The sequence below is a fragment of the Entamoeba dispar genome, genomic scaffold, assembly GCF_000209125.1.
Source record: "Entamoeba dispar SAW760 scf_1105229463123 genomic scaffold, whole genome shotgun sequence".
In the NCBI taxonomy this organism is placed as follows: Eukaryota; Evosea; order Mastigamoebida; family Endamoebidae; genus Entamoeba; species Entamoeba dispar.
Genome location: NW_001855535.1, coordinates 1 through 27,291, shown reverse-complemented (window position 1 = coordinate 27,291; position 27,291 = coordinate 1). Strand labels below are relative to the sequence as shown.

Genomic DNA, 27,291 nt, shown 5'->3' with positions numbered 1-27,291 from the left:
ATTCTTATTAACTAATTCATTGAAACATATTTCGTCATTATTAAATAATAATTTATATTGAATATCATTACAAAGTGATTATAAAACAATATAAATATTAATAATCTCATTATATTTAATATTCGTTGTATGTCATTTGATTTTAATAATACAGTATATAAAATAAAAACTGATTTAAATGATAATTAAATCATTTATTAATGATGTTAATATCTTGTTTCCTATTTAATAAATCATTCTATTAATGAAATAATAATTGATTATTTAAAATTATCATTCATTATTAAATTCATTAAATCTAAACTAATTTCTTTATTTTTCATTTACATTGTTTTATTTAACTTATTCTCTTTTAATAATATTCAATATATTTCAATGTGTTATATTGAATATGGATGTTAATTAAATCAATAATTAATTAACTCATTAAATAATATATTTATTCGTTCATCTTTTTAAATAAACATATTTAATTGAATATTCATTACAATAAATAAATAATTTATTAATGAATGAATATATTTCATTGAAATTAAATAATATAATTGAATGATAAATTTAGTTTTAATTTATTAAATGATTCTTTAGAACAAGATGTTTTTATGTTAGTTGATAGATTCATGAATATAAGAATAAAAAATAATAATAGATTTAATGTAATGAAATAATTCTTTATATTCAACATAACAAAATATAAAAAAGATAATATTCTTAATAAAAATAAATAAAAAGGAGATAATTAAGTGTTATTAGTTTTGTTTTATACTAGTCTTTGTTTTCTATAGATTAATCACATCATTGCGTTTTAATAATGTTTACTTATTAACATATTATTCAGATTTTCATTTTGTTGAGAAGTGTGAATTTCTGTTCATCACTCTTTTATTTAGATTAAATCAATCTCTTTTCAAACCTTCATCTTAATTATTCATCACTTAATTAACTATCTCATTTTTATTTAGTTTTAATGTGTATTAATAATCTTCATTCTTTGCTTTCTTATCTTATGTTGATTATATTATTACCACTATATTATTATGAATAATTTCATTTAACATCATCAAGTAGCACAATTTTCATTAACAATAACTATATTCAATTTCATCCATTCATTACCAAATATACGTTTATTCTAACAAGTAAATAATAGTATTACATTTATAAATAAGTACTCTTATTAAAAATGATATCCCATCAACAAAAATAATAATCACTGGTATTCTTACAATATTGATTAAGATGTTTTTTAACCAATAGTAATATTATAATCAGATGATAATTATGAATCAATGCTTTAATTCTTTTAATATTATGTGTGATGCCTTTGTTATGCTATCTTTAACCAAAAACTAAGAAAAGAAATAAAAAGAAAGTATCAAATATTATGTTAGTTGTATGAAAAAGAAGATAAAAAAAAAAAGAACAGAAAGAAGATATAAAAATAAATAACAAAAAGAAGAAATAAATGTTATTTTATAATAACATTTTAATTAAAATGTTATTAAAAACATAAAATGAACTTAATAATAAATATGAGATTTAATAAAATACCAAAAATAACAAAATGTGATATATAACATTAAAATAAATAATGTTATTAAAAATAAAAACTTAAAAATAAATAATAATGGGAATAACATCATCAACACCAAATAACATATCAATTAATAAAACAAAAGAAATAATTAAACAAATAGAAGAATTGACAGAAAGAAAAATAGGAAATATTCTATTTAATTCAGATATTGATAATTGGAATGTTAATACATCAATATTTAATCAAAGAATATGGAATAAAGAACATATAATAATTATTATTGAAGATACAGATGGAAATAAATTTGGAGGATATGTTGATGCTAAAATTGATAAATTTTGTTGGATATATGATCCAAATTCATTTTTGTTTTCATTAGAATCAAAAGGAAGAATACAAGGAATGATGAAATTTGATATTGATGATCCAAGATGTGCATTTTGTTCATCTAATCAATCAGGTGATTGTTTGTTTACATTTGGATTTTTTGGTGATATTTGGGTTTATAAAGAAAATAATAAAACAAAATCATATTGTAATCAATGTTCATTTGAATTTAAAGGAATACCAAATGCACTTTGTGGAAAACAAGAATATTTCACACCAGAACGAATCATTGTAATTGAAATGAAATGATTTTTATTCATTATTATTTATTTGAATTATAAAAATAAAAAAGAATATAAAATAAAATCAATAAATGAATATGATCATTTCATCTGTCAATAAATGAAATGGTGAATATAAAAATGGTCATATTTCATTCTTGTTTTTATTTTATTTGAAATATTCATATTCAATGTGTTAATTTAATAAATAATAAAAAGAAATAAGAATAAAAGATAAATAAAAATATAATAAAATATTTATTTTATTCTTTTTTATTTATTTTTTATTTTATTTATATTATTTTATATTTATTTATTTTATTCTTCTTCTTTTTATCTTTATATCTATTATATATTTCTTATTTTATTATTTATGTTATATTCTTATCATTTTATTCTTATTTTATATTTATTCATTATTATTCATTTCTTATTAACATTGTTAAATATCAATACAACATATAATAAATAAATGATATAAGATAAACAACAATAAATAATAATAATAAAATATAAACAAACAATATAAACAAATATAAAATAATAAAATATCATCTAATATAAAATAATAATGAATATATCTTATTTTATTATTATTTTCTTCTTTATATTCTCTTATTCTATTAATTTATATATTTATTATATTTAAGCTGTAATATCAATTTCATTTATAAATAATATATTTATATTAAATATTATAATTTATTTATATTTAATGAATGATGAATTATTATTGATTATTCTTTATTTAATTCTCTTATTTCATTCTTTATGATAAAAAAGAATCAATTATATTTAATATGACTATAATATTGAATAAGAAAATAATAATACTTTCACATACAAATTGAATACGATTCAAATATTGTAAAAATACAATATAACAATAGAAAGAATGAAGAGAATGATGACCATTCTAATTATAATCATACTGATTTGATTTAAAAAGAAAGAAACATTAAGAACAATGAAATATGAAATGATTAAGATAGCATAGAAGTTATAACAAAAGAGTATTAATGAGAAATATAAAAATAATACAAGAAATAAAGTGATGGACATTCTGTTAAATAATGTGATGTATATGAAACAAAAATAACAAGTATTGATAAGTATAAATAAATTCTCATCTAAACAATTAGTAAAAGAATAAATCCAAAATTAATTTGATATTTTCTTTTAATGAAAAAGAACATAATAAAATATAAATAATAACATTTAATTCATATCATTTATTTATTAAATCATTGTTATAATACTATTTTCATTGTTTACATGGATTGTATTAATACAAACTAATTGTACTTTATGTATTGTTAGTTTAATTATCGTTCTAATCTCTTTAAAACTTACTTATTTCAATGATTAGCACAAATTTATTCTTATTTTTTTGAAAAGGATTTTGGAGAAATATTCGCAACATACCATTTTTAATCAACGTTTCATTGAAAGATGAGCTGTTTTTGTATCAATTTATCAAAAGTGCAAACTTTTAATAAACAAATAAATAACTTATTCAGTATTATGATGTTCAATTCAGTGATATATTGATAAAAATGAACGACCATTAAAAACTCCATTCTAATATGATAAATGAAAAAGGTAATAAATTGGTTATAAAAACAGTATTGAATAACAATAACTTTCTCAAAATGTCTATTAAAATTTAACCTTCATCAATTTAGCTTTATCATACTAAGTCAAGATAAAAAGAACTAAAAGATTAAATGATTATGTCATGATGAAAGTCATAATAAATACACTGAAATAGTATAAGAAATATGTAACAAAAGAATTCAAACAAGAAATGAATCTCAAGAATTAAGAAATAAAGAAAATAATCTTATCTAAATATTGTTTTATGTTTTAGAAGATTAAGTTACTCTTCTAATCATTATTAAAATGAAGAATAGTTATTGTAGTTAGAGTGATATTTTCTGTATTACTTCAAATATATTGTTCTTTCATAGAATATTCTTTTCTAAACAACTAAATAAAAGCGAGATTGTTTGTCATATCTTATGTTCATCCTTTTTAGTAGAATGAATTCGTATTTAACAGGAATAATCCAGTTTGTGGTAAAACATAATGAAATAATAAAACTAGAATGAGTTTTAGAGAAAATCACAGATAAAACAAACTACTAAGTATTAAGCTGTTGTTTTTTTCAAAAAGTTTAAAATAAAATAAGTATGAATGATGAATGAATTAAACAAGTTTTAATTTTATTTATATTAACACAAACTAAAGTGATTAATGAAATGATTAAAAAAAAGAGATAAAATGAGTAACAACCAGTGTTATTATGAATTAACAATACTCAGGAAAAATGTCTTGAAATAATTTAAATCCTTGGTTCCATCTAATTGAATCTTTGGCGTATTGTCTTTTTTTTGACTCACTATCATGAAATGAACCAACACCACAATCAGTCCCCGTCATAAAAGATAGTAATCCCATTAATACAGAGAAGATATTATATGATGGGCTCCAAGTTTCTGGATGAAAATCAGAAATTGAAATACAAATTTTTTTATTTGGTTGGAATCTTCCTGATGGAGTAAACATTTCTATAGATGGTGGTCTGAATGGATAATCAAATGGAAGAGTCACTTTACCAAAGTACATCCCACCTTCATATGGTGTGTCTTTTGGTCCGAGGAAAATATAATAGCAATTTAGAATGTTGTTTGGATCAAACCTTTGAATAATTAGGGGGTCTTTTTGTTGTTGACACTGTTTCATTTCTATGCCAATCTTTTTCTTACAAATAGGTGTAGCTTGACTCATTTGTTTGTTAATTTCTTCCTTTTTCAGTTCTTCTATAGAAATTCATTTTGAATAAGTTATTTAGAAGGAATGACATCAAAACCCTGAAAACTGGTTGTGGATTTTGAATAATAACACCACCACATTCAACGACATCATCATTAATTTCTTGAGAATAAAACAAACTAAAAAAAATGTATTTGAGCAATACTTCATAGTTATTTCTTAATATTTCTTTAAAAGAACTGAGTTAAAATAGAGTACAACCAAAGAAGAAAAAGAATGAAATGATTCATACCAATCAGTAACTTGGATTAACAAAAATTACTAAGAAAAAGCTAACTATGATTCTCAGTGATTTATAAAGTTTATTATTTTAAATGGTGTACTTTAATCGTCACTCAGTACAAAGAATTATTCATTCATAGAAAGGTTGTTTTGTTTTATAAAGAAAAAGTAATGGTCATAAAGAGTAGATAATTTAACTAGAGAAATACTGAGAAAATACAAGAATGTCATTCTCAAAAATAAGTTTTTAAAACTATTAAGGTATTTCTCTAGTGAAAAAACAATGAACAATTGTTTAACTACAACAAAAGAAGAGTTAAAGACTCTAGAAATTACAAAGACTATTACCACCAAATTAATAAAGAAAGAAATAACTAAATTTAAAATAACAGTCTAGTCATAGTATAAATAAGTTATTCGTTCAGTAGTAAACATAAAGAATAATAGAAAGTAAATTAGTTGTAGTAACACAAATGACAGAACTATGCATATAATAATGATAAATAATAATCAGAATGAAGTTTATGTTTTAATTCGAATACAAATACATTGTATTATGTTTTATATGATCTAATAAATAATATGGAACAATTCACTAGTAATCAAAAGTAGGTGTGTATATGATATGAACAAATAATCAAATAAATTAATAAATACTTCAATATTACAAACAAGAAACAATATGAATATTTAATATCCATAATCAGAATGAAATACATTATATCAAAATAACAATTTATGTTCTTGATTTAGAAATGACAGAAATCTTATTATGATAGTGTCAATTGATTGAATAAGAAAACATAAAAGATTATACATTCTAACCAATAAATACTATATTCTTACATTAGTATATTCTAGAATTCTTTTATTCATCAATATCTAATAAACTATTTTAAAATAATAATGACCAAACACTAATTCATCAGAAGAATATCAAAGTACAATGTTAAAGAATCAATAAATCAGATGAGAAATTATAGAAAAGTCATACAAATAAAGAATAATACCTAATCAGTTAATTGATAGAAGAGTAGAGATATTGCTTTGGTTAAGTGAATGACTTTTTTCTATTTTGTTTCATAACAAGATGAAACATCAACAATAAAACGAAAAGACAAATAACAAAATAATGTTGTATTAAAGATACTATAAAATATAATAAGTAAAACTATTTAAAGGATAAGAAAGTGAATCTCAAAAAAAACAAAAGATTGTTCATAACTTATAATGATATTCAGAAAATTCTCTTGTGTTGTATCTCAATGAAAATAATTATTAACAAAGAAAATCCTTAGATACTCACTTATCGTTTGTATATTGACTATTTATAGAAAACGTTATATAAACTCTAAACAAACAAAAAAAATAGAAAGAGAATAAGTATGAAAGAAAACTGAAAAAGAAATAGTAAGATTTGAACTCATAAAAACGAAATACGTCAAATCAATGAAAATAAAAGTAAAACAAGAGTTAGAAAAATAGTTTAACTCAAAAAATTCAAAATCAAATAAAGATTAACAACAACATAAAATGTCATAAGTGATGAAGTTATTAAAAATATGAATATCTTAAATATTTAGGTATTCTAAGTGAATGTTGGTATTAAAAAATGATGAAATAAGAGTATGAGTAGTACAGTATGAAAAGAATAGAAAAGACAAAAAACTAGAAACAAAAGAAAACGTGGCAAAAAAAAGAGAAAAAGGAATAAAGAGAATATTCGAAGTAATTGAAGAAAAAGAAGAGAAAAAGAAAAAAAGAAATCCCGAAAAAAGAGGGAAAAAAAAGGGATATAGAAAAGAATAGCTAAAAATGAAATAAAAAGAAAATAAGAAAAATAAGAAAGCTGAAAAAGAAAAGAAGAACTAAAAAGACAAAGAAAAAGAGATGTCAAGCACAAATGACCCTAATCAATTTGATATGAAATTAGTAAATGCTTTAATTGATATTAGTCATGGACCTGAGATGGTTGGATGTAAATCATTAGAAGTAATTATTGATTTAGTATATCAATATCCTAATTCAATCGAAACATTAATATTTAGAGTTGAACAATTTATAGATGCAGCACCACCAGCATATTTATTAGCGGGGTTATATCTTATTGATTCATTAATACGATATCTTTCTGATGAGAATGCAATTACAGTAGAACAAAGATTAACAAATAAATTATCAGAAATTATTAGAAGAATTTGTAATACACCATTAACAACAAGAGTTTGTTTTGTTTTTTTTTAAGTTATAGAAAAGAGAAAAAATTAATTTTTAAGGAAAAAGCAAGGACGTTATTAGAACATTGGCAAAGACATAAAACATTTGGAGATGAATTAATTGAAAGTTGTATTAATATATTAAGAAGAAGTGAAATTCCTAATGATGTAAATGCTATTAAAATTAAAACAAATGTTATATTATTAACACAATTACCAAGTGATTGGAATGAATACCGAATTAAAGAATATGCAAATGAAGTAACACAAGTATTAAGAGTATCAACTAAAAGTGAAAGACATTTTGCTTTTATTGCTACACCAACAAGAAGTGATGCAGAGAAATTAAAAGAAGTTCTTCAACGTAGAGTAGCAGAAACTAAAGGACATATTACACCTAAAGTTGTATGGGGAACAGAATATTGGATGAAAAGTTTTAAATTTGAAGATGAAGAAGGAATTTGTACTATTAGTAAAGATAAAATTCCTTCTGATATTATTGTTAATGAACAAGATGGAACATATACTGTACAACGACCGAATGATATGCGTATGTCTATTAGAATGTCTAGAGAAGAACAATATAATTCTAGAAGATATATGCCTCGACCGAGATCTAGAGAATCAATATCACAAAGAGAACGATCTGAATCAAGAGGTTAAATAATGTAGATGAATTAAAAAAAAAATAATCTAGTTAGTTAAAGGAATTTATAGAAAAGGACTTAAAGAGAATGATTGAAACGTTTTATTTTATTGAATAGTTTTGATTTATATACTTTTTATTATCCTTTTATTATTCAATAAAAATCATAGAAAAATAGATTATAAAAAACTATTTAAAAAAGATTTAAATACAAAAACCCACTTCAATTAAAGTGAATTGGTATGAATTATAACAAAACAAACAAAAAGAAGAATATTTTTTAATGAATACAATAAATGAACATTATAACTCTTTATTTCTTTTTAAACCCATATTAAAGAATGAAGGAAATACAAAACATTTATTTGTTATGACTAATTAGAAAAACATATTGTGATGACAAAGTTTATTTTGTGTTATATCACTTTCAAGAAATAAAAGAAATAAAAATTTAACTTATTTTATTAAAAAAAGTAATCTAATCAGATTTCATCTATTCATTTCTACATTATTCTTCTAAGTTGGTTTAATCAATTAATTACAACTCACAAATCAATAAATTCTTTTAAATGATATAAAAATGAGTATTATTCTTTTTGTAAAAATATATCAAAATTAATCTTTAATGATTTATTGATTTGTTTAATCTTAGTGATTTATTCACTTAGTAAGTTCATGAGATTTCTTTCCTTTACACAAAATATTATAAGTTTTATTAAAAAAATAAAATAAGAAAGTGTTTTATCAAGAAATTCATTCATAAATAGTAAAAAAGAAATACTTTTAATCAATTGTAGTCATATTTATTGTCATAACTATATGAATATAAAGTTACAGTTTGTAATATCTGTTTTTATTTAAATTCAAAAAAAAAAAAAGAAGAAGAAGAATGATAAAAACACAATACTTTTTGATGATGGTTTGGATAGATTTAAAGTATTTGTTTTTTTTTTGGTTTTAAAATGCGATTTTTTTGGTACTTTTTCATCATCATCTATATAATTTTTTGGTTTCATTATGATTACCTCAAAGTCAATCTTAAAAATGAAATTCTTTGAGAAGATAGAATATCTTCAATAATGATCAAATATTAGGTAATAGAACAAATAAAAAAATCAATAAGTGATATTTCCAAGATAATTTAATTTTGAAAGATAAATTAGTAATTTAACATAGCAGAGATATTTTGATTTGATAGATTTCAATAAATGAACAAAATGAATAAATAGATCTAATTTTTTCAATTGGAATTCAACTCGAACAACAAGTATTCACACGTCATTTAACTATTTCCAATGAGAAAGAATTGACCAAATTTAAGTGAAGAATTTAGACAAACAAAGAAATGAAAGAAACAAAGAAAAAAGAACCAAAAAGAACCGAATTACATTCTATTCATATCATATTCTTATTATTCTTTTAAAAGTAGAAGAAATACTTTTTGCTTCGATCGATTATAAAAGGCTTCTACCAATTCTTTATCTTTCTTCTCTCCTTCCAAACGAAACCAAAAAACAAGGTAGAGCATATATAAATAATAAGTTGAATAAAACTTAATATAATAAAAAACAGATATGGAATATAGACTTGAGAAAGATTCACTTGGAGAAGTTCAAGTACCAAAAGATGCATATTATGGAGCACAAACTATGAGAGCTACAAAAAATTTCCCAATTACACATCATAAAGTTGATCCAGATTTTATTCATGCATTTGGATATGTTAAAGAAGCTACAGCTTATGCTAATTGTGTTGATGGTATTTTAGATAAAGAAAAAGCAGATTATATTATGAAAGCAGCACGTGAATTAGCAGAAGGTAAATTTGATGAATCAGTTGTTGTTGATCCAATTCAAGGAGGAGCTGGAACATCACTTAATATGAATTGTAATGAAATTATTGCAAATAGAGCATTAGAATTAATGGGACAAAGTAGATATCATCCAGATATTATTTCACCAAATACTCATGTTAATATGTCACAATCTACTAATGATGCATTCCCAACTGCTTTTCATATTGCAGGATTATGGAAAATTGATAGATTAATAGAAGAAATGAAACTTTGTTATGAAGAAATTGAAAAGAAAGCTGTTGAATTTAATGATTATTTAAAAATGGGAAGAACTCATCTTCAAGATGCTGTTCCAATTAGATTTTCTCAAGAACTTAGAGCATATAATTGTATTATTAAAAGAGGATGGGAAAGATTAGAAAAATCTAAAGTTGCATTTGAAGGAATTAATATGGGAGCAACTGCCGTTGGTACAGGATTAAATGCAGAACCAAAATTTATTGAAGCAGTTACAACAAAATTAGCAGAAATTAGTAAAACAAATGTTAAAAATGTTCCTGATCTTGTTGATGGAACTCAAAACTCTGATTGTTATCTTGAAGTTCATGCTGCTGTTAGTATTATTGCATGTTGTATGAGTAAAGTTGCTAATGATCTTAGATTAATGACTTCAGGACCAAGATGTGGATTAGGTGAAATTTTATTACCACCAAGACAACCAGGAAGTTCTATTATGCCTGGAAAAGTTAATCCAGTTATTGCTGAAGTTATGAATCAAACTTGTTTCCAAGTTATTGGTAATAATACTACAATTATGTGGGCTGCAGCTGCTGGACAATTTGAACTTAATGTTATGGAACCAGTTATGTTTTATGATCTTCTTACTTCACTTGAAATAATGAAAAATGCATTCTTTACTTTTAGAACAAATCTTGTTCATGATTTAAAAGCAAATAAAGAAAGAATGCAATGGTTTGTTGATAATTCTGTTGGAGTTATTACTGCTCTTAATCCACATGTTGGTTATGAAGTTGCTGCTGCTACTGCTAAAGAAGCTATTGCAAGTGGAAGACCTGTTAGAGATATTATTCTTGAAAAGGGTGTTTTAACTAAAGAACAACTTGATATTATTTTAAGACCTGATGAAATGACTACTCCAGGTATTGCTGGTGCTGAATTACTTCATAATAAGAAATAAAGGAACACCTTTACTTTCTTGAATAAACATTCATTTTTTAATTGAATTTCTTTCATATTTTTTTTTTGATTTATTTGTTTTATTCTTTAAATATTAATTTCTTATTTGTTGAATTATTTTTTTATAGATAACTTTTTATTATCTTTTTTTTTTTTTTTTTTGATAAAATGTTTTTCTTCTTTTTTAAACATTAAAACTATTTTTTCTTTATTTAAATATCAAAATGCATTTGTTCATAATAGATTTTATCTGTATGCTCATTACGAGTTATTCAATTTATTTATTGAGGAGTTGTTGTAACTTATTCTTTAATATGATTTATCATTGTTACTGTTTTTTTTTTAATTATTTCTAATAACATTTACATTACATTTTATTTTCATATATCAAATTATTTTTAATATCATTGGATACATTTTTGTCTACAAGAAATAACCATTTATACCCCATCAAATTTGAAGAATGTTTTTGAGTTAGTTTTTGAATAATATCTTCAATTCTTTAAAAAACTCTAAATTCTGTTTGAGTGAGATGATAACAACTCTTGTTTTATTCACACTTATTGTACTTTCTTTTGGAAGAATTGATTATTGGTGTGATAGTGTTGATAATTATGTTAAATACCCCCTCCAAACTCATTGTTATAGAAATGGATGGGAATACTCTAATAAATTTGGTGATAACAAAGACGTTGATTGGTTTACAATATCTGACAATAGAATAGGATCAGTCAAAAAATTTAGTAGTCTTGATCAACCTAACGGTAGACATATGTATTTTTCATTTTCATCATATTCTCAACCTAGTTCGTTAAAACAATTAATGATTGAAATTAAAAGTTCAAAAAAAACAATATGGATTTTTCATGGAGCTAGAACTGATGGTCTTTTTGTTGGTATTGGTTGTTTTGGAAAGAGTGGATGTCGTGAGGATGTTGATGATGGTCAGGGAACTCATATTGATAGTTATGATAAATCAATTGTTGTTTATTCTAAAATTAATGAGAAATGGGTTGTTGATTTCAACAAACGGAACGAAAGTTTTAGCGCTCCAACAGTTCCATTCATTTATATTGATGGGGCTGTTGACCAAACTGTTTCATGTAATTTTACAACTGATTTATTCAGTGGAACAAGTTCCAATGATTCATGGAGGTATTTGTTCACTGGCAGAATCACTTCTGTGAATACTAATGATAATAGTAAATACAAATTTAAGCCAAAGTCTGTGTGTTCACGAAGTGTCAATGGAAAGGCAATTCAAAGATATATGGCATTTGATTCTTCAGATAATTCACCACATTCTATGTGTTATTGTACTTCTTACTCACAAACAATATCTACTGATAAATCTAATTATGATTTTGCTGATTGCTCATCAAACAGTACTTATTTTGACCTTAGATTTAACCAAGTAACTTCAACACCAATTATATTCAACCTTTGTGAATGGTATTCAATTATTCCAGAACCTGACAAACATTATTCATTTTCTGTTCCTACAAATAAGGAACTGAATGTTCAAGAATGTCGATTTGAATCAACTTCAGTTACTCTTGTTGAGGGAAAGATGATCTGCAATTCATTGTTCATTGATTCAAAATCAACTATTGTTATAGAAGAAAAAGCATCACTTTCAGTTTCAAGAATCATAACAACTGAAGAGATTAACAATCTAAATCAGAATGGAACTATCATCAACTTTGGGACATTGTCTAGTATTAAACCTTCAATTAGTATCACTACTCAGATGTCTCAATCAAAATGTTTTGAACTTATCTCTTCAAGTTCATCTATTAGTGTCACTGTAAATAATGGTCATATACTAGAAAAGAAACTACTTAGAGTATGTCCACCAAGTAATATTAATTCAACTATTGTTTGCACACTGGATACAAACAAAATAAGCAATACAAATACGTATCAGAATATCGAAGGATCAATTATTCATTGTCCATGTTATGGTTTGAATTGTATTACTAAATTTAGTAAAGAAGATACAATTATTATTGCATCAGAATATCAAGGTATTATTGAGTTGATTGATTCTACTACACAAATCATTGAACAACAATACAAATCACTAACCACATTACGAATAAAAGGAAATAAAAACATTGTTACCATTATCACAAACTCAAAAACATCAAATCAATTTATACTAAGTGTTGAAACTGGAAGTAAGATATTACTCACTGGAAATAAAATAGGATTTTATCAAAACAATACAAATAAACTTTCCACGAGAATAGGTTCAGAATATCCATGTCAGTCATTATTATTTAATGGTGAAACAAGTAAATGTAGTATATGTAAAAACACAGTGGTCAATGGATATTGTCCATATGATAATGAGATACCAAAACATTGTTTAAAATACCCATCATTAAATGAGTGTATTCAATGTGAGGAGGACTATTATTTAGAAGATAAGATATGTACCACATGTCCATCAAATTGTTTAAAGTGTTTAAATGGAGTATGTATTCAATGTAAAGATAATCATTATTTGGATAATGGAAATTGTTTGAATAAAGTAGATCCAAATATTGAATTAATAATAAATAATGTAGTTATAAAATGTCATGACTCTTTTTATTCTATTGGAAATACATGTTCTTCTTGTTCAACAAACTGTCAGTATTGTTCTATAAAAGATGGAAATTATGAAGAGAGTGTGTGTTCCATTTGTTCAAATTCAACTGTTCTTACTTCATCTAAAGAATGTTCAACAATTCCAAACTCAGAAATAACAAGTAACATCAATGTAATAGAATGTGAAAATAATTATAGAGTAACAGATGGACAATGTGAGTCATGTAATCAATTTGGTTCATTATGTCAGAAGTGTACTCCTAATCAATGTACTCTTTGCTTAGATGGGATTATTAATGAAAATGGTATTTGTGTAGATCCAACAACAACAGGATGTTTGGTAAATGAAGATATAAAAACAAGTTATTGTATGAGATGTAAAGATAAAGATAAATATTATGATGGAACAAGTTGTGTGAATACAAACAATTGTTTAACAATGAGAAATAAAGCAATGTGTTATGAATGTCAACCAGGATATATTTATGACACATTAACATCTCAATGTGTTGATAAAACAAAAATACAAACAAATTTAATAGAAAAATGTAGTATTTGGAGAGGAGAACAAAAAGATTTATGTTTAAGATGTAAAGATAATTATTATTATGATGAATTATCACAGTCATGTATTGTTTGTAATTCGGCTTGTTTAACCTGTTCAAATAAAGACACTTGTTTCACATGTACAGAAGGATATTCGTTAATAAATACTAGTTGTATTTTATCCTCATCAATTATTCAAAATTGTAGATTACTTATTGTTGGAGGAGATAAGTGTGCTGTTTGTAATTCTCATTATTACAGAACGAATAATGGACTATGTCAAAAATGTTTAGAACATTGTAATTTATGTTATGAAAGTGATAAATGTAATTCTTGTGATGGTAATTATTTCTTATTAGAAAATACAACAGGATGTATATCATTTGATGAACTAACACATTGTAAAATAAAGACGAGTAGAGGGTGTGAGTCATGTGAAGAAGGGTATTATGTTTCAAACCAATACTGTTCATCATGTAATTCAACAACAGAATATTGTCAATACTGTTCAAAAAATGGGGTATGTAATTCATGTACAAATGAATATGTGTTAATTGATGATAAATGTATTAACAAAGCAATGGTTGATCATTGTATAGAAGTATCTAATTCTCAATGTACAAAATGTTCATTTTGGCATCGACCAGATATTAATAAAACAGCATGTAATTCACATATAGAAGTCTGGTTAATAATAATTTGTGTTATAGTCCTACTTATAATCATTATTGTAATTATAGTATTATTGATTTACATTATTAAGAGAGTGTTGGGTTATAGAAAAGAAGAAGAATTAAGAAAGAAATATTGTATTTTTGATATGTCAAGATCTAATATTGAATTTCATTCAACAGATAATCCAGATGTCGTAATTAACAAAGAAGTAATTCACTTTACGATAGACAACCAAAATAACAATGATGAAAAAGTTCAAATTCCTGTAAATCAAGAAACAAGAGAATTGATATGTATTGGAAATAAAGGAAAAAACACAATTAAAGTTCAATTTAGTGTAAAAGAAGGATGTGATAAATACGAAATAAGAACAAATCCACAATTAATGACTATTCCAAAAGGAAAGGCACTTGAATTTGAAGTGTTTATTAAACCATTATGCAGTTGTTTAGTTGAAGATATTATTAAGTTATTTTCATTGGATATGAAGAAAGGAACAACAACTGAATCTAATATCAAAATTAAAGCAGAAACAGAACTATCAACACGACTTGATCCAGATGAATTAAAAGAAGAAAAGAAAATAGGAGAAGGATCATTTGGAATTGTATATATCGGAGAATTTAGAGGGAATCAAGTAGCAATTAAGAAAATGAAACAAATTGATAAAGATGAAGATAAAATGAAAGAATTTGAGAAAGAAGTTGGGATGTTAGATAAATTTAGAAGTGAATATATCATTCATTTTTATGGAGCAGTATTTATTCCTAATAAAATATGTATGATAACAGAATATGCAAAATATGGATCAATACAAGATTTAATTAATAAAAGAACAAACACTGAAATACCAAATAAAATAAGAATTAAATTCATGATAGATGGAGCAAAAGGAATTTCATATCTTCATTCAAATGGAATATTACATCGAGATATTAAACCAGATAATTTTCTTGTTGTAACACTTGATGATAATATTGGAGTTAATTGTAAATTAACAGATTTTGGAAGTTCAAGAAACATCAATATGATGATGACAAATATGACATTCACAAAAGGGATAGGATCACCTATTTACATGGCACCAGAAGTATTGAAACGAGAACATTATAAAATGGAATCAGATATATATTCATATTCAATAACAATGTTACAAATCATTACATGGAAAGAACCATTTCCTAAAACAGAATTTAAATTTCCATGGAAAATAGCAGAATTCATATCAACAGGTAAACGACCAACAATAATACAAGAAGTTAAAGAAGGTATTAAAGAAATCATTGAAAAAACATGGAAACAAGAACCGAAAGAAAGAATAACGATAAAAGAAGTAGTAAAAATGTTAGAAAGAATTGGAATGGAATAAATAATGAGACAAAGCATGTTTCTACTGTTATAATCACACTATAAGAAATAGTGTTATTTAATTCTAGTCAATTAACATTACAAATTCTTTGTCATATAACATTTGATTAAGTCTTTTGAATTAACTAGATACTATGTCATAAACAAATTCTAATTGTTTTATTTCTGATAATTTACATTATTACCTTTTGTCAGTATTTTCATTTCATAACATTTTCATATAATTGAGCGATAAATATTGTTTGGTGCTTTTATCTCAAGATTCTATTAACTTGTCTTTTGATTTGTCTTTGAGGGATTTGCAAGTACTCTATCCTTAAAATATTTAATACAAAATCAATGTTTGTTGTTTGAAGAAAGTATTTTTTAGTATCTATTTCTATCCGTTCAATTGTATATAACCAGAAATTAATTCTACAAACAATCAACAAATAACCTAATGATCTTTTACAATTAGTTCCAATAATTTTATAATGAAACTTTGATAAAAGGGAACATTCTAATAAATGACCAATAAAGATATATTTTTCAATTAGAATAGTTTCTTGTCATTACTTTTGAATAAACTCACATAACAATCATTCTTTTTAAGTTTAATTTGTGTTTTTTATTATCAGTATATATATTTAACAAAATCCATAGTAATTTTATACATCTTCATCATAGTCACAATTATAATTATTTCACTCTTACCAAAAAAAGAAGACAAATAGTAATACACCTACTTTTAAATATTAGGTCAATTCCCAGTAAACTGTTTTTCATTTTGTTGGTATGTGAAACCTATTATTGTCACTGTTTATATTATTTAAACAACAATTCTATTTGATTTCTTTAAATTATTCAATATATAAAAAAAATAACAACAAGAAAAAATTAATTTAACAGATAATAAACAAAAAAATGTTATTAGAATATTTGAAATGAATGTTTTCTCTCATAAATAAAGTAAAAAGAAGTATAAAAATGCTTTAATATATATTATTTTGAGTAGTATTTAGTTTTGTTAAAATTAAGGAAATGAATTAATACAAATTACATCATTATATATACTGTATTTTCTATAATTCAAAAACAAAGAAAATGCATAATAATAATGATATAATATATTCTATCATTGCAGTAAAATACTTGCTTTAACTAATTATGAATTTATTATTTCTTTTTAATTGATTTAAATTTGTAGAGTAATTATGGTTTGTGTAATATTTGAATAAAATCAAGATTAAAGAAGTAAAAATAATTTAAGTTGTTTCTCCACACAAAGCATTATTCTTCATTTCTTGTTTTGACAAATACACACTTCCAAATGAATAGACAATTCTTTATGAGACATTTGAAATGAAAAGAAACAGAAAAATTTGATATTTAAGGATGTGGTTAGAAATTGTTCAATGTATGAATATTGATACTGAATTTCTTAAAACTGTATTAAGAAGATTAATTAGATGTGATACACAAAGTTTCAATAGGGATGATTTTGAAATTATTAGGTTATTAAAAGAAATTTGTGAAGGGATTGGGATGACTGTTGAAACTATACCCACAAAGAATAACCCAAATAAAATAAATTTTGTTGCTTATTGGACCAAACAACCACACAAAATTATTTTTAGCTCACACTTTGATACAGTTCCTGTTGGAGATTTGAAAGAGTGGAAATATCCACCCCTTGAAGCAACAGAAGAAATAGAATTAAAAACTGGGAACATCTACGTTTATGGAAGAGGATCAGCTGATATGAAAAGTGGATTAGCAAGTCAATTATGTGTCTTAAAGTATCTTCAAGATATGCAAATGAAGATTAGAGAATCAATTCTATTAATTGTTTCAAGTGAAGAAGAGGATGGTACTTTAGGTGCTAAAGATCTTGTTAAGCAATACCCAGAGTTATTTGCATCAGTTGAATTAATTATTGTCGATGAACCAACCAACTTGGATATTGGAATTAGTGAAAAAGGTGAATTAAGATTAAAAATAGAGTGTCATGGAATTTCTGCACATGCAAGTTCTCCAAGTCTTGGTTTAAATGCAATTGAAGGGATGTGTTCTCTCATACAATGGATTAAAAAAGATTTACCCCTATCACCTGATGATACAAACCAAACAACATTTAATATTGGAACAATTAGAGGTGGAAATGCACCAAATGTTGTTGCTGATTATTGTGTTACAGAGATTGATATCAGAACTTCTTCATACATTTCAGTGGAAGATATTATGAATAATATTAAAACAATTATTGCTTCTATTGAATCTACAACAAGATTTAAGTTTGTCCTTTATGAAGAAAGTAAGGAACTACCAGTCACAACTGATATCAACAATAAATATGTTAAACTATTAACAAAATGCATTTATAAAGAAATGCCTAAAAGTTCAATTAAAAGAATGGCATATGCAACTGATGCTGCTGCATTTGCCCATACTAAAAACAAACCACAAGTCATAATCTTTGGCCCAGGAAACGAAGCAGTTATTCATAAACCAAATGAGTATGTTATATTTCAATTTGTAGAAATTGCAACAAAAGCATTAGTCTCATTTCTTTCTGAAATGAATGATGAATAACTTAAAATGAGTCATTTAAAATAATAGCATCAAATTAAATTAAATAACAGTGATTTTTATGTTTGATTAATTTTTCAACTGAACAAACAACTTTTATATTAAAGAAACAAAACATAAAAACTAAAAAAAGTTTTAACTTTAAAATAATAAGAAAAGGTTAAAATGTTAATCATTTTATCACTTCTCTGCTTAATTTTTATTATTTTAGTTATTCTTTATATCAAAAATTCAACTCAGAAGAAGTTAGACCAACAATTATATATATACCAACAATTAAAATTTGATGATGCACCTAAACGACCACGTGTTTCTAATGGTCATCAACCGTTATTTAAAGTATCAAATGTATCAAGAAAAACTTTTTCAATGAATGATTTTGAAACTTCTTTCATTTCACATCTTCCTCCACCAAACGTACCTAAAATAAATGCTCCACGACCATCATACAAGTTTACTGATGATGAAATAAATTCAAAAAGATCACTTTTAAGAAATTCATATAATATATCAACTCAAAACAATCCAACTGTAATTCAACCCTCACTACAAACAACAATGAACGTTACTCCGTCTGTACTATACCCTGTTGTATCTTCTTCAATACCTTCATCCACTCTAAACCAACTCACTATAACAAAACCATTGCAAACTTTTGTTCCATCAAATGTACCAGTTCAACCAAACAAACTGAATAGTCAAAACCCATTTAATAAAACACCTTTAACTCAATTCAATGTTATTACTCCTTCTACAACATCACCCAATTTCAGTTCTTCAATAAGTTCTAAATCTTTATCTTCTTCTTATTTTCAACAACCACCAATACCCCCTCAATCAAAAACACCTCCAATGTATGAAAGAGTTAGAGCCCCAAGTCCAATTCAAAAACCTGAATTAGCTGCTTATTCTCCTGGAATACAACGAAACCAAATTCGACCTTCTCTCCAAAGACATTTTGCTGAACTCTCACTAAATACAAAGAAATTCGATACACCAACTGGAAGGTCATTAAAAGAGAATGAAGAAGACTCACCTCTAAAGAAGAAAAACCAACCAGAATCAGACATTTCATATTCAGAAGATCCATATATTGAAGTTGACAACTAACATCACTTTTAGAATTTAATATTTTTGTTATTTAAATAACAGAAAAAAGAGAAGGAAGTAAAAATAAACAAAAATAGAAAGAATGAACTAGAAAAGGAAAGAAGGAAATAGTAAAAAGAATAGTAAAAAAGTAAAAAAATGAAGAAAAAAGAAAAAAAGAAAATAGAGAAGATCTGACAAAATAGAAAAGAACTTTCATGGCTAAGGAATCTAGTTTATATGAAGGGTTTGATTATTGTTTTTAACAGAGAATGTTTTTAAAAAGAATTGAAAACAAAAAGGTTATCATTTCTAAAGAAAAAAAAAAGAAATAATCAATATGTAGCGATAAAATGACAACAGAATTTAAAATAGTTTTCACAGGAGATCCATCTGTTGGAAAGACGTCTCTCATATATCAAATGATAGTTTGTTATTATTTAGAAAAAAAAAGAAATGAAGAAAACAAAACAAGAAAATAAAAATATAAAAAGATAAGAAGAAAGTATTAATCAAATAGGAAGGAAAGTTTCATGAAGAACTTCCGAGTACTATTCCTGAGTCACAACAACATACAGTTACAGAAGGGAATCAAATCTATGTATTTAATCTGAATGATACAGCAGGACAAGAAGTCTATCGTACAGTAACGTCATCATATTATAGGTCGTGTCATGGAGTGTTTTTAGTATATGCGCAAGATGACAAGACATCATTTGAAGATTTAAGGGGATTTTTTGATGATATCAGCACATATACGAAAGGAAAGAAACCTATCATTTATCTTCTAAGTAATAAAAAAGATTGTGAAAAAATTGTAAGTACAGAACAAGGACAAAAATTTGCAAAAGAGAAAAAGATAGTCTTTTTTGAGGTTAGTGCTAAGACAGGAGAAGGAGTTAAAGAGGCATTTGAAAATATGCAAAAAGAATTAAAAGGAACTGGTGGAAATAAAAAAGGAAATTCAAAATCAGGAAAGTGCATTTTGTTGTAATTTGTAAAGCCACATAAAATGATAAAATGTTTTGATTTAATTTAAAGATGGTTTATATCTTCTTTATTATTCATTCTTCTTTCTTTTCTTTTTCATTTTTTATGTTAAAGAAAATTTTACACCACGCGTTATATTCAAAAACCTTTCAAAAAAAATGACAATTTAATAGATATATCCATAATTTGATATTATGAATATTGAGAAGTGATTGTTTCAGTTTCTTCAATATGGTCTATTTCTACAATAGAGTTCATTTCTAAAGATATGAGAATTAGATGGTTCCTCTTCTAATATGTTGCCAGTGTTTCCTGTGTAGAACATTAAGTCTTTCATGTTTTTTATAATGACTGTTCGTAGTATTTTGGGGAAGTTGATTTGTAATTTTAGTGATTTTAATCTTCTTACTGTTTCTTTATGTATTAATTTGATTGATAATATTACAGGTATTATTTCTACATAAATTATTTCTCTGCTTTGTCTTAGCTTCTCTTGTAATTCTTTGTATTTATTAATTTTGTAAATATAATTTAATTCATTATTTCTATCTTGACATATGGCGACATCGATAATATATCCTTTTTTTTCTTTGACATTTTGATAATATATATCTGGTCTTCTAGCATTAAACGAATGGTCACTAACCAATAAATCATTATTGTAATTTATAACCATTTCATTATTATTAATATATTTATGTTGTGCATTAAAATCTATTTCATCAAATTCATTAAAATGGGTAATTAATATATGTTTATATATTTGTTTACATACATAATCATGTTTTAATATTTGATTCTTCTTCATTACAGGACATCCTAACAATATATGATTAATAGATGGAATTGTGTTATAACAATGTTTACAATAAATTAAAGCTTCACAATTAAGTATTTTAGATTTAATACTTCCTGTCATAGTTGCTCCTTCTTGCATCTTTACTACTTGGAGGAATATATTTCTTTTTATATTTAATGACCTCCATGTGGCTACTGTTAATTTCATAATATTAAATATACAATTTACATTTCTTATATATTCACTACATTTCTTTCCATTCATTTAAATATCTTTCATTTATTTTATTTGTTACCCATTCAAATACTTTGTTTACATCATATTTTCTTTCGTTTAACTGTATTATATTCATTAATTCATTGAAATTAATCTTCTTACCAAATGCCCTCTTCATTCTTTTAATTATTCATTTTGGATTCTCTTTTACTATTTCTATCATTTCTAATATTTCTGTATTTGATATTTATATTTTAAATATATTCTTATTATTTCTTTACAACATTCATCTAGTTCTGACATTAATCCCATTCATAATTCATTTATTATAACATATAATCTACTTTTATTGATGTTTCTACTGTATAGTTGGAGTTGTATCAATGAATTTATTATTTGTTTATCTATATTCTCAAACTCACCAAGTTTCCATTTGATAATACAGAATCAATATCTTAACTTTGAGATTATATCATTATTAATTTTTCTAATTGTATTGATGCTGCTATATTTCATAATATTTAATGATGATAGAATAGAAGATACATCATTTAATAATCTTGTACAATATTTATTAATATTTATTTTATCTCTTATTTCAATACCAAGATATTTATAATAATTATCATTAGTTACTCTTGGTAATTCAGCTAATTCTCCATTTATCTGACCATTGATATTATTCATTATCCCACTCTTTTCTACATTTATTTTTAATCATATTACATTAAATATTTCTTTTGTTAATTTGTGGGCTTTTTCCATTTCTTCGATGTTGTTAGTTATTATCTTTAAATCATCCATATATAATATGTGGTTTAACTTTACTTGTTTTTCTTCTCCATTCATTTTAATATATAAATTATTAATTTGTTTATCTAATTATTTAGATAATATATCAATAGATAATACAAATAATAATTTAGATAAACTATCACTTTGTATTATTCATCTTTCTACATTAATTATACCAACATTTTGTTGATTATAATATAATTGGAGTTATGTGTTATTTAATATATATAATATACTTTTAATTACAACTAATGTGATGTTAAAATAAATTAAACAATGTTTAACCCATTGATGATTAATATTATCATATGCTTTAGAAATATCATAATATGTTTCTACCAACTTCCATTTATCCATAATTAATAACTGAATGATTATAATATTGTATAATAATCCTTCTTTTGATGCATATGTATATTTTTTACATCCAATTTGGTTTTGTGATAATTGTTTTTCAATTTGATTTAGCATCAACTGGTTTTCTATCTTCATCTTTAATAAAGATGTATATACTTTTAACATATAATTTAGACAAGTTATTTGTCTGTAATTTTGTGGGTCTAATTTATCTCATTTCTTGTATATTAATATTGTTCTTCATTTAATGAATTGAATATAGATATCATTATGATTATACAATATTTCATTAAATAATTTTAAAAAGAAATTCTTTGGTTGTTCTAATTATTTAATCCAGAAGCCTTGTATTTTATCAATTCCAGGTGCTTTCCAATTAGCAATGAATTTTATTGCATGATTTAATTCATCTAGAGTGATTATATACATTCTATTATTAATTCTATTTTCAATTAATATATCATATAAATTAATATTTATGAAATCTATATTGGTGTTATTTTCATAGATTCATTTCCAGAAATTAATTGTAGTAATATTATCTGGATATTCATCTTCTTTATGTTTATTTAGAAGTTGTCTCTTTCATTATTTTATCATTTTATAATTCCATCTTATTCTGTTCAAATTATTCTTACTTCTATTTCTATTCTTTTCATTCTTTGGAGATATTTGTAATAGTTTATTTGCTCCTTTGTTTTTATTTTAATATGATATATATCATATTTTTTTAATATTTAATATTATTTTTAATTTCATATATTGATTATTAAAGATTAAATCTCTTAATCTACATATTTTTTGATTGTAGTATTCTTTCTATACTTCTCATTCAATTTCTTTCTTGATTGTTATTAATAATTATGTTAATAGTGGAGGTTACAGTTTTAATATAATGGTAGAATCATCTAATGTATTGATTACTATTTCATTTGTATTAATGATATTAATTATTTGATGTATTTTGTTTTTATTGTAATAATAATTAATAAATTATACATCTTCTTGTTCTTTCATTTCTCTTATTTATGTATCTTTATTACTTCCTTATTCAAAAACCGTTTCAAAAAATAAAGAAAACAGATAAAATTAAAATTTTCATAACACTAAAAAAAGTAATTTCTAGAACCAAAAAAGAAAAATATAAAATTTGTTTTAAAAAACATTATTAAAGATTAATGGAAATACTTTGAAATAAAAATATTGATTTTTATCGAATATAAAAAAAGAAAAAAAAAAAAAAGAAAAAGGAACTAAAAAACAAGGGAAGAACTAAAATCATATTATTTGTAATAATATGAAAGTACTTCTTTTAGTATTATTAGCGATGTTCATTTCATTTTCTTATGCAGAAGAAAGTGAGGCTGAATTAGAAAATGAATATGGAATTGAAAGTAATAATAGTGTTGATGAAAATGACAATGAAGAAGAAGTCATTGAAGCAGAAGACGATGGAGAAGATGAATATGATTTAGAAGAAGAAGATAATGAAGATGACGATGATGGAGAGTATGAATTGGAAGACGATGATGATGATAAAAGACGCAGAAGAAGACATAGACATTTTTGGCATTACAGAAATTGGTGGTTAAGAAGACATTGGCTCAGAAATTGGAAGAGACAAATGAGAAGATGGAGAAGACAACAAGAAGTTAAAAGAAGAAGAGTTCAACGATTAAGAGAAATGCATAGAAGGAGATTTGCTCGTAAACAAAGAGCACGAGCATTAAGAAGAGCCATGATGAAAAAGTTACATGTTAAAAGAGCATCATCATATAAAAAGAGAATTATTGCAGCAGAAAAACGTATTGCTAATCAAAAACAAATGTTTAAGATTTTAAAGAATAAAATTATTCAATTAATTTATAAACTTAGACAAACACAAGACCCTAAACAAAAAGTTCAATTAACAGCAGAATTAAAAACTGTTATTAACAAATCAAAAGAAGTTAGAAAAGCAATTGTTTCTCGTGCAGTTAAACAAAACATTATTTTAAGAAAACTTGATAATGCTAAAAAGGTTAAAGCTGCTATTAAAAAGATTTATAAAGAAAAAATTGCTATTGCTAATGAAAAAAGAATTATTAAAGCAATGAATATTATTGATTCAAAAATTAATGTATTAAAACATGACCACAGATATAATGCTAAAAAATTCCAACGTGCTGTTGCTAAAGAAATTAAAAGAACATGTAAACATTTAAGAATTACTAAAAAAGTTTGTAAAAAAATTGCTGATAAAATGCGTTCTAAAGTTAAATATGAATCAAAGAAAATTGTTAAAAGATATAATAAAAAACAAGCTAATTTAAAGAAAAATCTTGAAAAACGTATTGAAGGTAAAATGGTTAAACAAACTGTTAAAGGTATGGCTAAAAAGTTTGAAAGAAATTATCATGTTATGGATAAATATAGAAGAGTACTTGATGTTACTTGCAGAATGGATCCAAAGAGTTGTAATTTCTTTAGAAGATCATTTGGTGATATGGTACCAATGTTCTAAATCATCAGTTTTTTGAAAATAATTTTTATTAAAATTTTATTATTCATCACTCTTTTATACTTATGAAGTTATAAAAGAATATTATCTATTATTTGTTTTTTCTTTTAATGCATTGTATTTATTGTGTCCTCGTCATAAGATTATTTTATTGAATTACAATAGAGCCCTTTTTCTCTTGCTTATTTATTCACTTCTTTTTATTAGTTAATGAGGTATTTATAATACTTCTTTAACTTTATTTTCTTTAATCATATCGTTTTATTTCTTTATTTTTTCTTGAAAATTTATTTGAATTTTATAACCAAAATGTTCCTTTTCAGTCTTTGTCATTTTAAAATAAAAATAATTTCTTCAAGAATAATTTATTGCTTAAACATCAATTAGGTTAGCTGAACATTAACCCATACTAGCAGTGAGACTAGGACGTATAAGGATAATTATTTATCAATAAAAAAGATTTTAAAGTAAGTTTTGGTGTTGTTGTAATAATGTTGAAACAAATTAAAATTGTTATTGTTAAAGTGAATTAGTATTTTGTGAGAGACAATTAGGTTAAGTTTGTAGGAACAGAAGAAAGTAACAGTTTGATTATTTAATTTAATTCACTTGAGGTTTTATAAAAAAACCAATGTATTTGTTGAAGAAAGGATATTTGAGGAGAGAAAAAGATTAAAGAATTATTTTACTTCTTGTGTTGTGAAAAAAAAATAAGAGAAATTCTTTTGAATTAATAGAACAAAAATTTGGAATTTGGTTTATTTTTTAATATCTGGCATTTATGCTGAGTAAATTTTTAATGGAGGATTTGAGTCAAGGTCAACTGATTGGGCGATAGACAATACTCACTGGAACATTGACAGTTCAGTCAGACATACAATAACTAACTCACTTAAATTTATAAGAACAACAGTGTAGCATATCAAACTCTCTCTAATAAGGTTATTGAGTGCGTACGATATAATATTTCAGGAGCTATTAAAGACAGAAAATGAAGGTGGAAGTGTTGAAACCGGATTTGTTTAGTCAGAAAAGGAACTACTAAATGAGTAGGGGGTTGTCACATTGGGTTTGTTTCAGGGACAAAGGATTGCACTAAATTTTCATAAAGTCCCATTCTAGTTTCTGAAGGATATGACTATCACGTTTGATTATTTGTTAGAAGTGATATTGGAAATGCTTGTTTTGATGATATTTCATTAATTACTCTTTCAAATTATTTAATTAGAATAGAAGTTCATAAATACCGTCAAGAAGCTACAGATGAAGTGGTTGATTTAACTCCACAAACAATCTCGAAAGCACATCGTTTTCATTTGATAAAGATTTTATTTATACTGTAGAAACTATGTCTAGAGATGTTGTTAAGAAAACGTTTACAATATGTACAACAAGTCAATATGATAACTATTTTCATACTGCATTGGACTGTTCTATCCTTGAACCTGGATGGTATACAGTTAAAGGAGTTTTATTTAATAAAATATTGCAGATCGAGTTCATCAAAGAAGTAATTTTATAAAGTGTTTTTCAGCCAAAAAGAACAAGTTATATTGATGAACATAATGGGTTTATTGTTAATGATAAACTAATACTTATTATAGGCTCTTCTTTTGATGATATATTTCAAGAATATATTGATATATATATTTACAAATGTGCTCCTTTTAATTTTACTTTAACTTATATTTAACAAACTGACAAAAAATTAAATCAAAACAAAAAATAAAGTGATGA

The 27,291-nt window shown here is 24.3% G+C and overlaps 8 protein-coding genes across 8 annotated transcripts, besides 31 other annotated features; 7 read left to right on the top strand and 1 right to left on the bottom strand.

Moving 5' to 3' along the window:
* The first annotated feature begins 36 nt into the window (after positions 1-36).
* Positions 37-123: a sequence feature (AT_rich).
* Positions 124-182: 59 nt separating this feature from the next.
* Positions 183-296: a microsatellite.
* Positions 297-398: 102 nt separating this feature from the next.
* Positions 399-582: a microsatellite.
* A 41-nt stretch (positions 583-623) lies between these two features.
* Positions 624-724: a sequence feature (AT_rich).
* Positions 725-1,339: a repeat region.
* A 59-nt stretch (positions 1,340-1,398) lies between these two features.
* Positions 1,399-1,466: a microsatellite.
* A 22-nt stretch (positions 1,467-1,488) lies between these two features.
* Positions 1,489-1,637: a microsatellite.
* A 25-nt stretch (positions 1,638-1,662) lies between these two features.
* Positions 1,663-2,723: a repeat region.
* Positions 2,724-2,792: a microsatellite.
* Positions 2,728-2,917: a microsatellite.
* Positions 2,918-3,302: 385 nt separating this feature from the next.
* Positions 3,303-3,390: a sequence feature (AT_rich).
* Positions 3,391-4,362: 972 nt separating this feature from the next.
* Positions 4,363-4,383: a sequence feature (AT_rich).
* Positions 4,384-4,455: 72 nt separating this feature from the next.
* On the bottom strand, positions 4,456-4,935 carry EDI_188590 (ubiquitin-conjugating enzyme E2, putative; the record flags this gene model as incomplete). The annotated part of the gene is made up of 1 exon (XM_001740636.1): positions 4,456-4,935. The coding sequence occupies one exon, from the start codon at positions 4,933-4,935 to the stop codon at positions 4,456-4,458; it is 480 nt and encodes a 159-aa protein (XP_001740688.1).
* Positions 4,936-6,846: 1,911 nt separating this feature from the next.
* Positions 6,847-6,922: a microsatellite.
* Positions 6,923-6,937: 15 nt separating this feature from the next.
* Positions 6,938-7,089: a microsatellite.
* Positions 7,090-7,092: 3 nt separating this feature from the next.
* On the top strand, positions 7,093-8,081 carry EDI_188580 (uncharacterized protein; the record flags this gene model as incomplete). Its single annotated transcript, XM_001740635.1, has 2 exons — positions 7,093-7,425; positions 7,479-8,081. 2 exons carry the CDS (start codon positions 7,093-7,095, stop codon positions 8,079-8,081), a joined length of 936 nt encoding a protein of 311 aa, XP_001740687.1.
* Positions 8,082-8,164: 83 nt separating this feature from the next.
* Positions 8,165-8,275: a sequence feature (AT_rich).
* Positions 8,276-8,496: 221 nt separating this feature from the next.
* Positions 8,497-8,537: a sequence feature (AT_rich).
* Positions 8,538-8,761: 224 nt separating this feature from the next.
* Positions 8,762-8,796: a sequence feature (AT_rich).
* A 118-nt stretch (positions 8,797-8,914) lies between these two features.
* Positions 8,915-8,942: a sequence feature (AT_rich).
* A 648-nt stretch (positions 8,943-9,590) lies between these two features.
* Positions 9,591-9,633: a sequence feature (AT_rich).
* Positions 9,634-9,638: 5 nt separating this feature from the next.
* EDI_188570 (aspartate ammonia-lyase, putative) lies at positions 9,639-11,057 on the top strand (the record flags this gene model as incomplete). The annotated part of the gene is made up of 1 exon (XM_001740634.1): positions 9,639-11,057. The coding sequence occupies one exon, from the start codon at positions 9,639-9,641 to the stop codon at positions 11,055-11,057; it is 1,419 nt and encodes a 472-aa protein (XP_001740686.1).
* Positions 11,058-11,085: 28 nt separating this feature from the next.
* Positions 11,086-11,217: a microsatellite.
* A 173-nt stretch (positions 11,218-11,390) lies between these two features.
* Positions 11,391-11,461: a sequence feature (AT_rich).
* Positions 11,462-11,588: 127 nt separating this feature from the next.
* On the top strand, positions 11,589-16,241 carry EDI_188560 (protein serine/threonine kinase, putative; the record flags this gene model as incomplete). The annotated part of the gene is made up of 1 exon (XM_001740633.1): positions 11,589-16,241. The coding sequence occupies one exon, from the start codon at positions 11,589-11,591 to the stop codon at positions 16,239-16,241; it is 4,653 nt and encodes a 1,550-aa protein (XP_001740685.1).
* Positions 16,242-17,073: 832 nt separating this feature from the next.
* Positions 17,074-17,125: a sequence feature (AT_rich).
* A 489-nt stretch (positions 17,126-17,614) lies between these two features.
* Positions 17,615-18,811, top strand: EDI_188550 (acetylornithine deacetylase, putative; the record flags this gene model as incomplete). The annotated part of the gene is made up of 1 exon (XM_001740632.1): positions 17,615-18,811. The coding sequence occupies one exon, from the start codon at positions 17,615-17,617 to the stop codon at positions 18,809-18,811; it is 1,197 nt and encodes a 398-aa protein (XP_001740684.1).
* A 162-nt stretch (positions 18,812-18,973) lies between these two features.
* EDI_188540 (uncharacterized protein) lies at positions 18,974-19,918 on the top strand (the record flags this gene model as incomplete). The annotated part of the gene is made up of 1 exon (XM_001740631.1): positions 18,974-19,918. The coding sequence occupies one exon, from the start codon at positions 18,974-18,976 to the stop codon at positions 19,916-19,918; it is 945 nt and encodes a 314-aa protein (XP_001740683.1).
* Positions 19,919-19,958: 40 nt separating this feature from the next.
* Positions 19,959-20,080: a microsatellite.
* Positions 20,081-20,250: 170 nt separating this feature from the next.
* On the top strand, positions 20,251-20,891 carry EDI_188530 (uncharacterized protein; the record flags this gene model as incomplete). Its single annotated transcript, XM_001740630.1, has 2 exons — positions 20,251-20,325; positions 20,418-20,891. 2 exons carry the CDS (start codon positions 20,251-20,253, stop codon positions 20,889-20,891), a joined length of 549 nt encoding a protein of 182 aa, XP_001740682.1.
* Positions 20,340-20,402: a microsatellite.
* A 150-nt stretch (positions 20,892-21,041) lies between the features above and the next one.
* Positions 21,042-24,102: a repeat region.
* An 89-nt stretch (positions 24,103-24,191) lies between these two features.
* Positions 24,192-24,227: a sequence feature (AT_rich).
* Positions 24,228-24,275: 48 nt separating this feature from the next.
* Positions 24,276-24,303: a microsatellite.
* A 48-nt stretch (positions 24,304-24,351) lies between these two features.
* On the top strand, positions 24,352-25,557 carry EDI_188520 (uncharacterized protein; the record flags this gene model as incomplete). Its single annotated transcript, XM_001740629.1, has 1 exon — positions 24,352-25,557. The coding sequence occupies one exon, from the start codon at positions 24,352-24,354 to the stop codon at positions 25,555-25,557; it is 1,206 nt and encodes a 401-aa protein (XP_001740681.1).
* Positions 24,463-24,609: a microsatellite.
* Positions 24,889-24,924: a sequence feature (AT_rich).
* A 15-nt stretch (positions 25,558-25,572) lies between the features above and the next one.
* Positions 25,573-25,601: a sequence feature (AT_rich).
* Positions 25,602-25,885: 284 nt separating this feature from the next.
* Positions 25,886-25,906: a sequence feature (AT_rich).
* Positions 25,907-27,291: the final 1,385 nt, after the last annotated feature.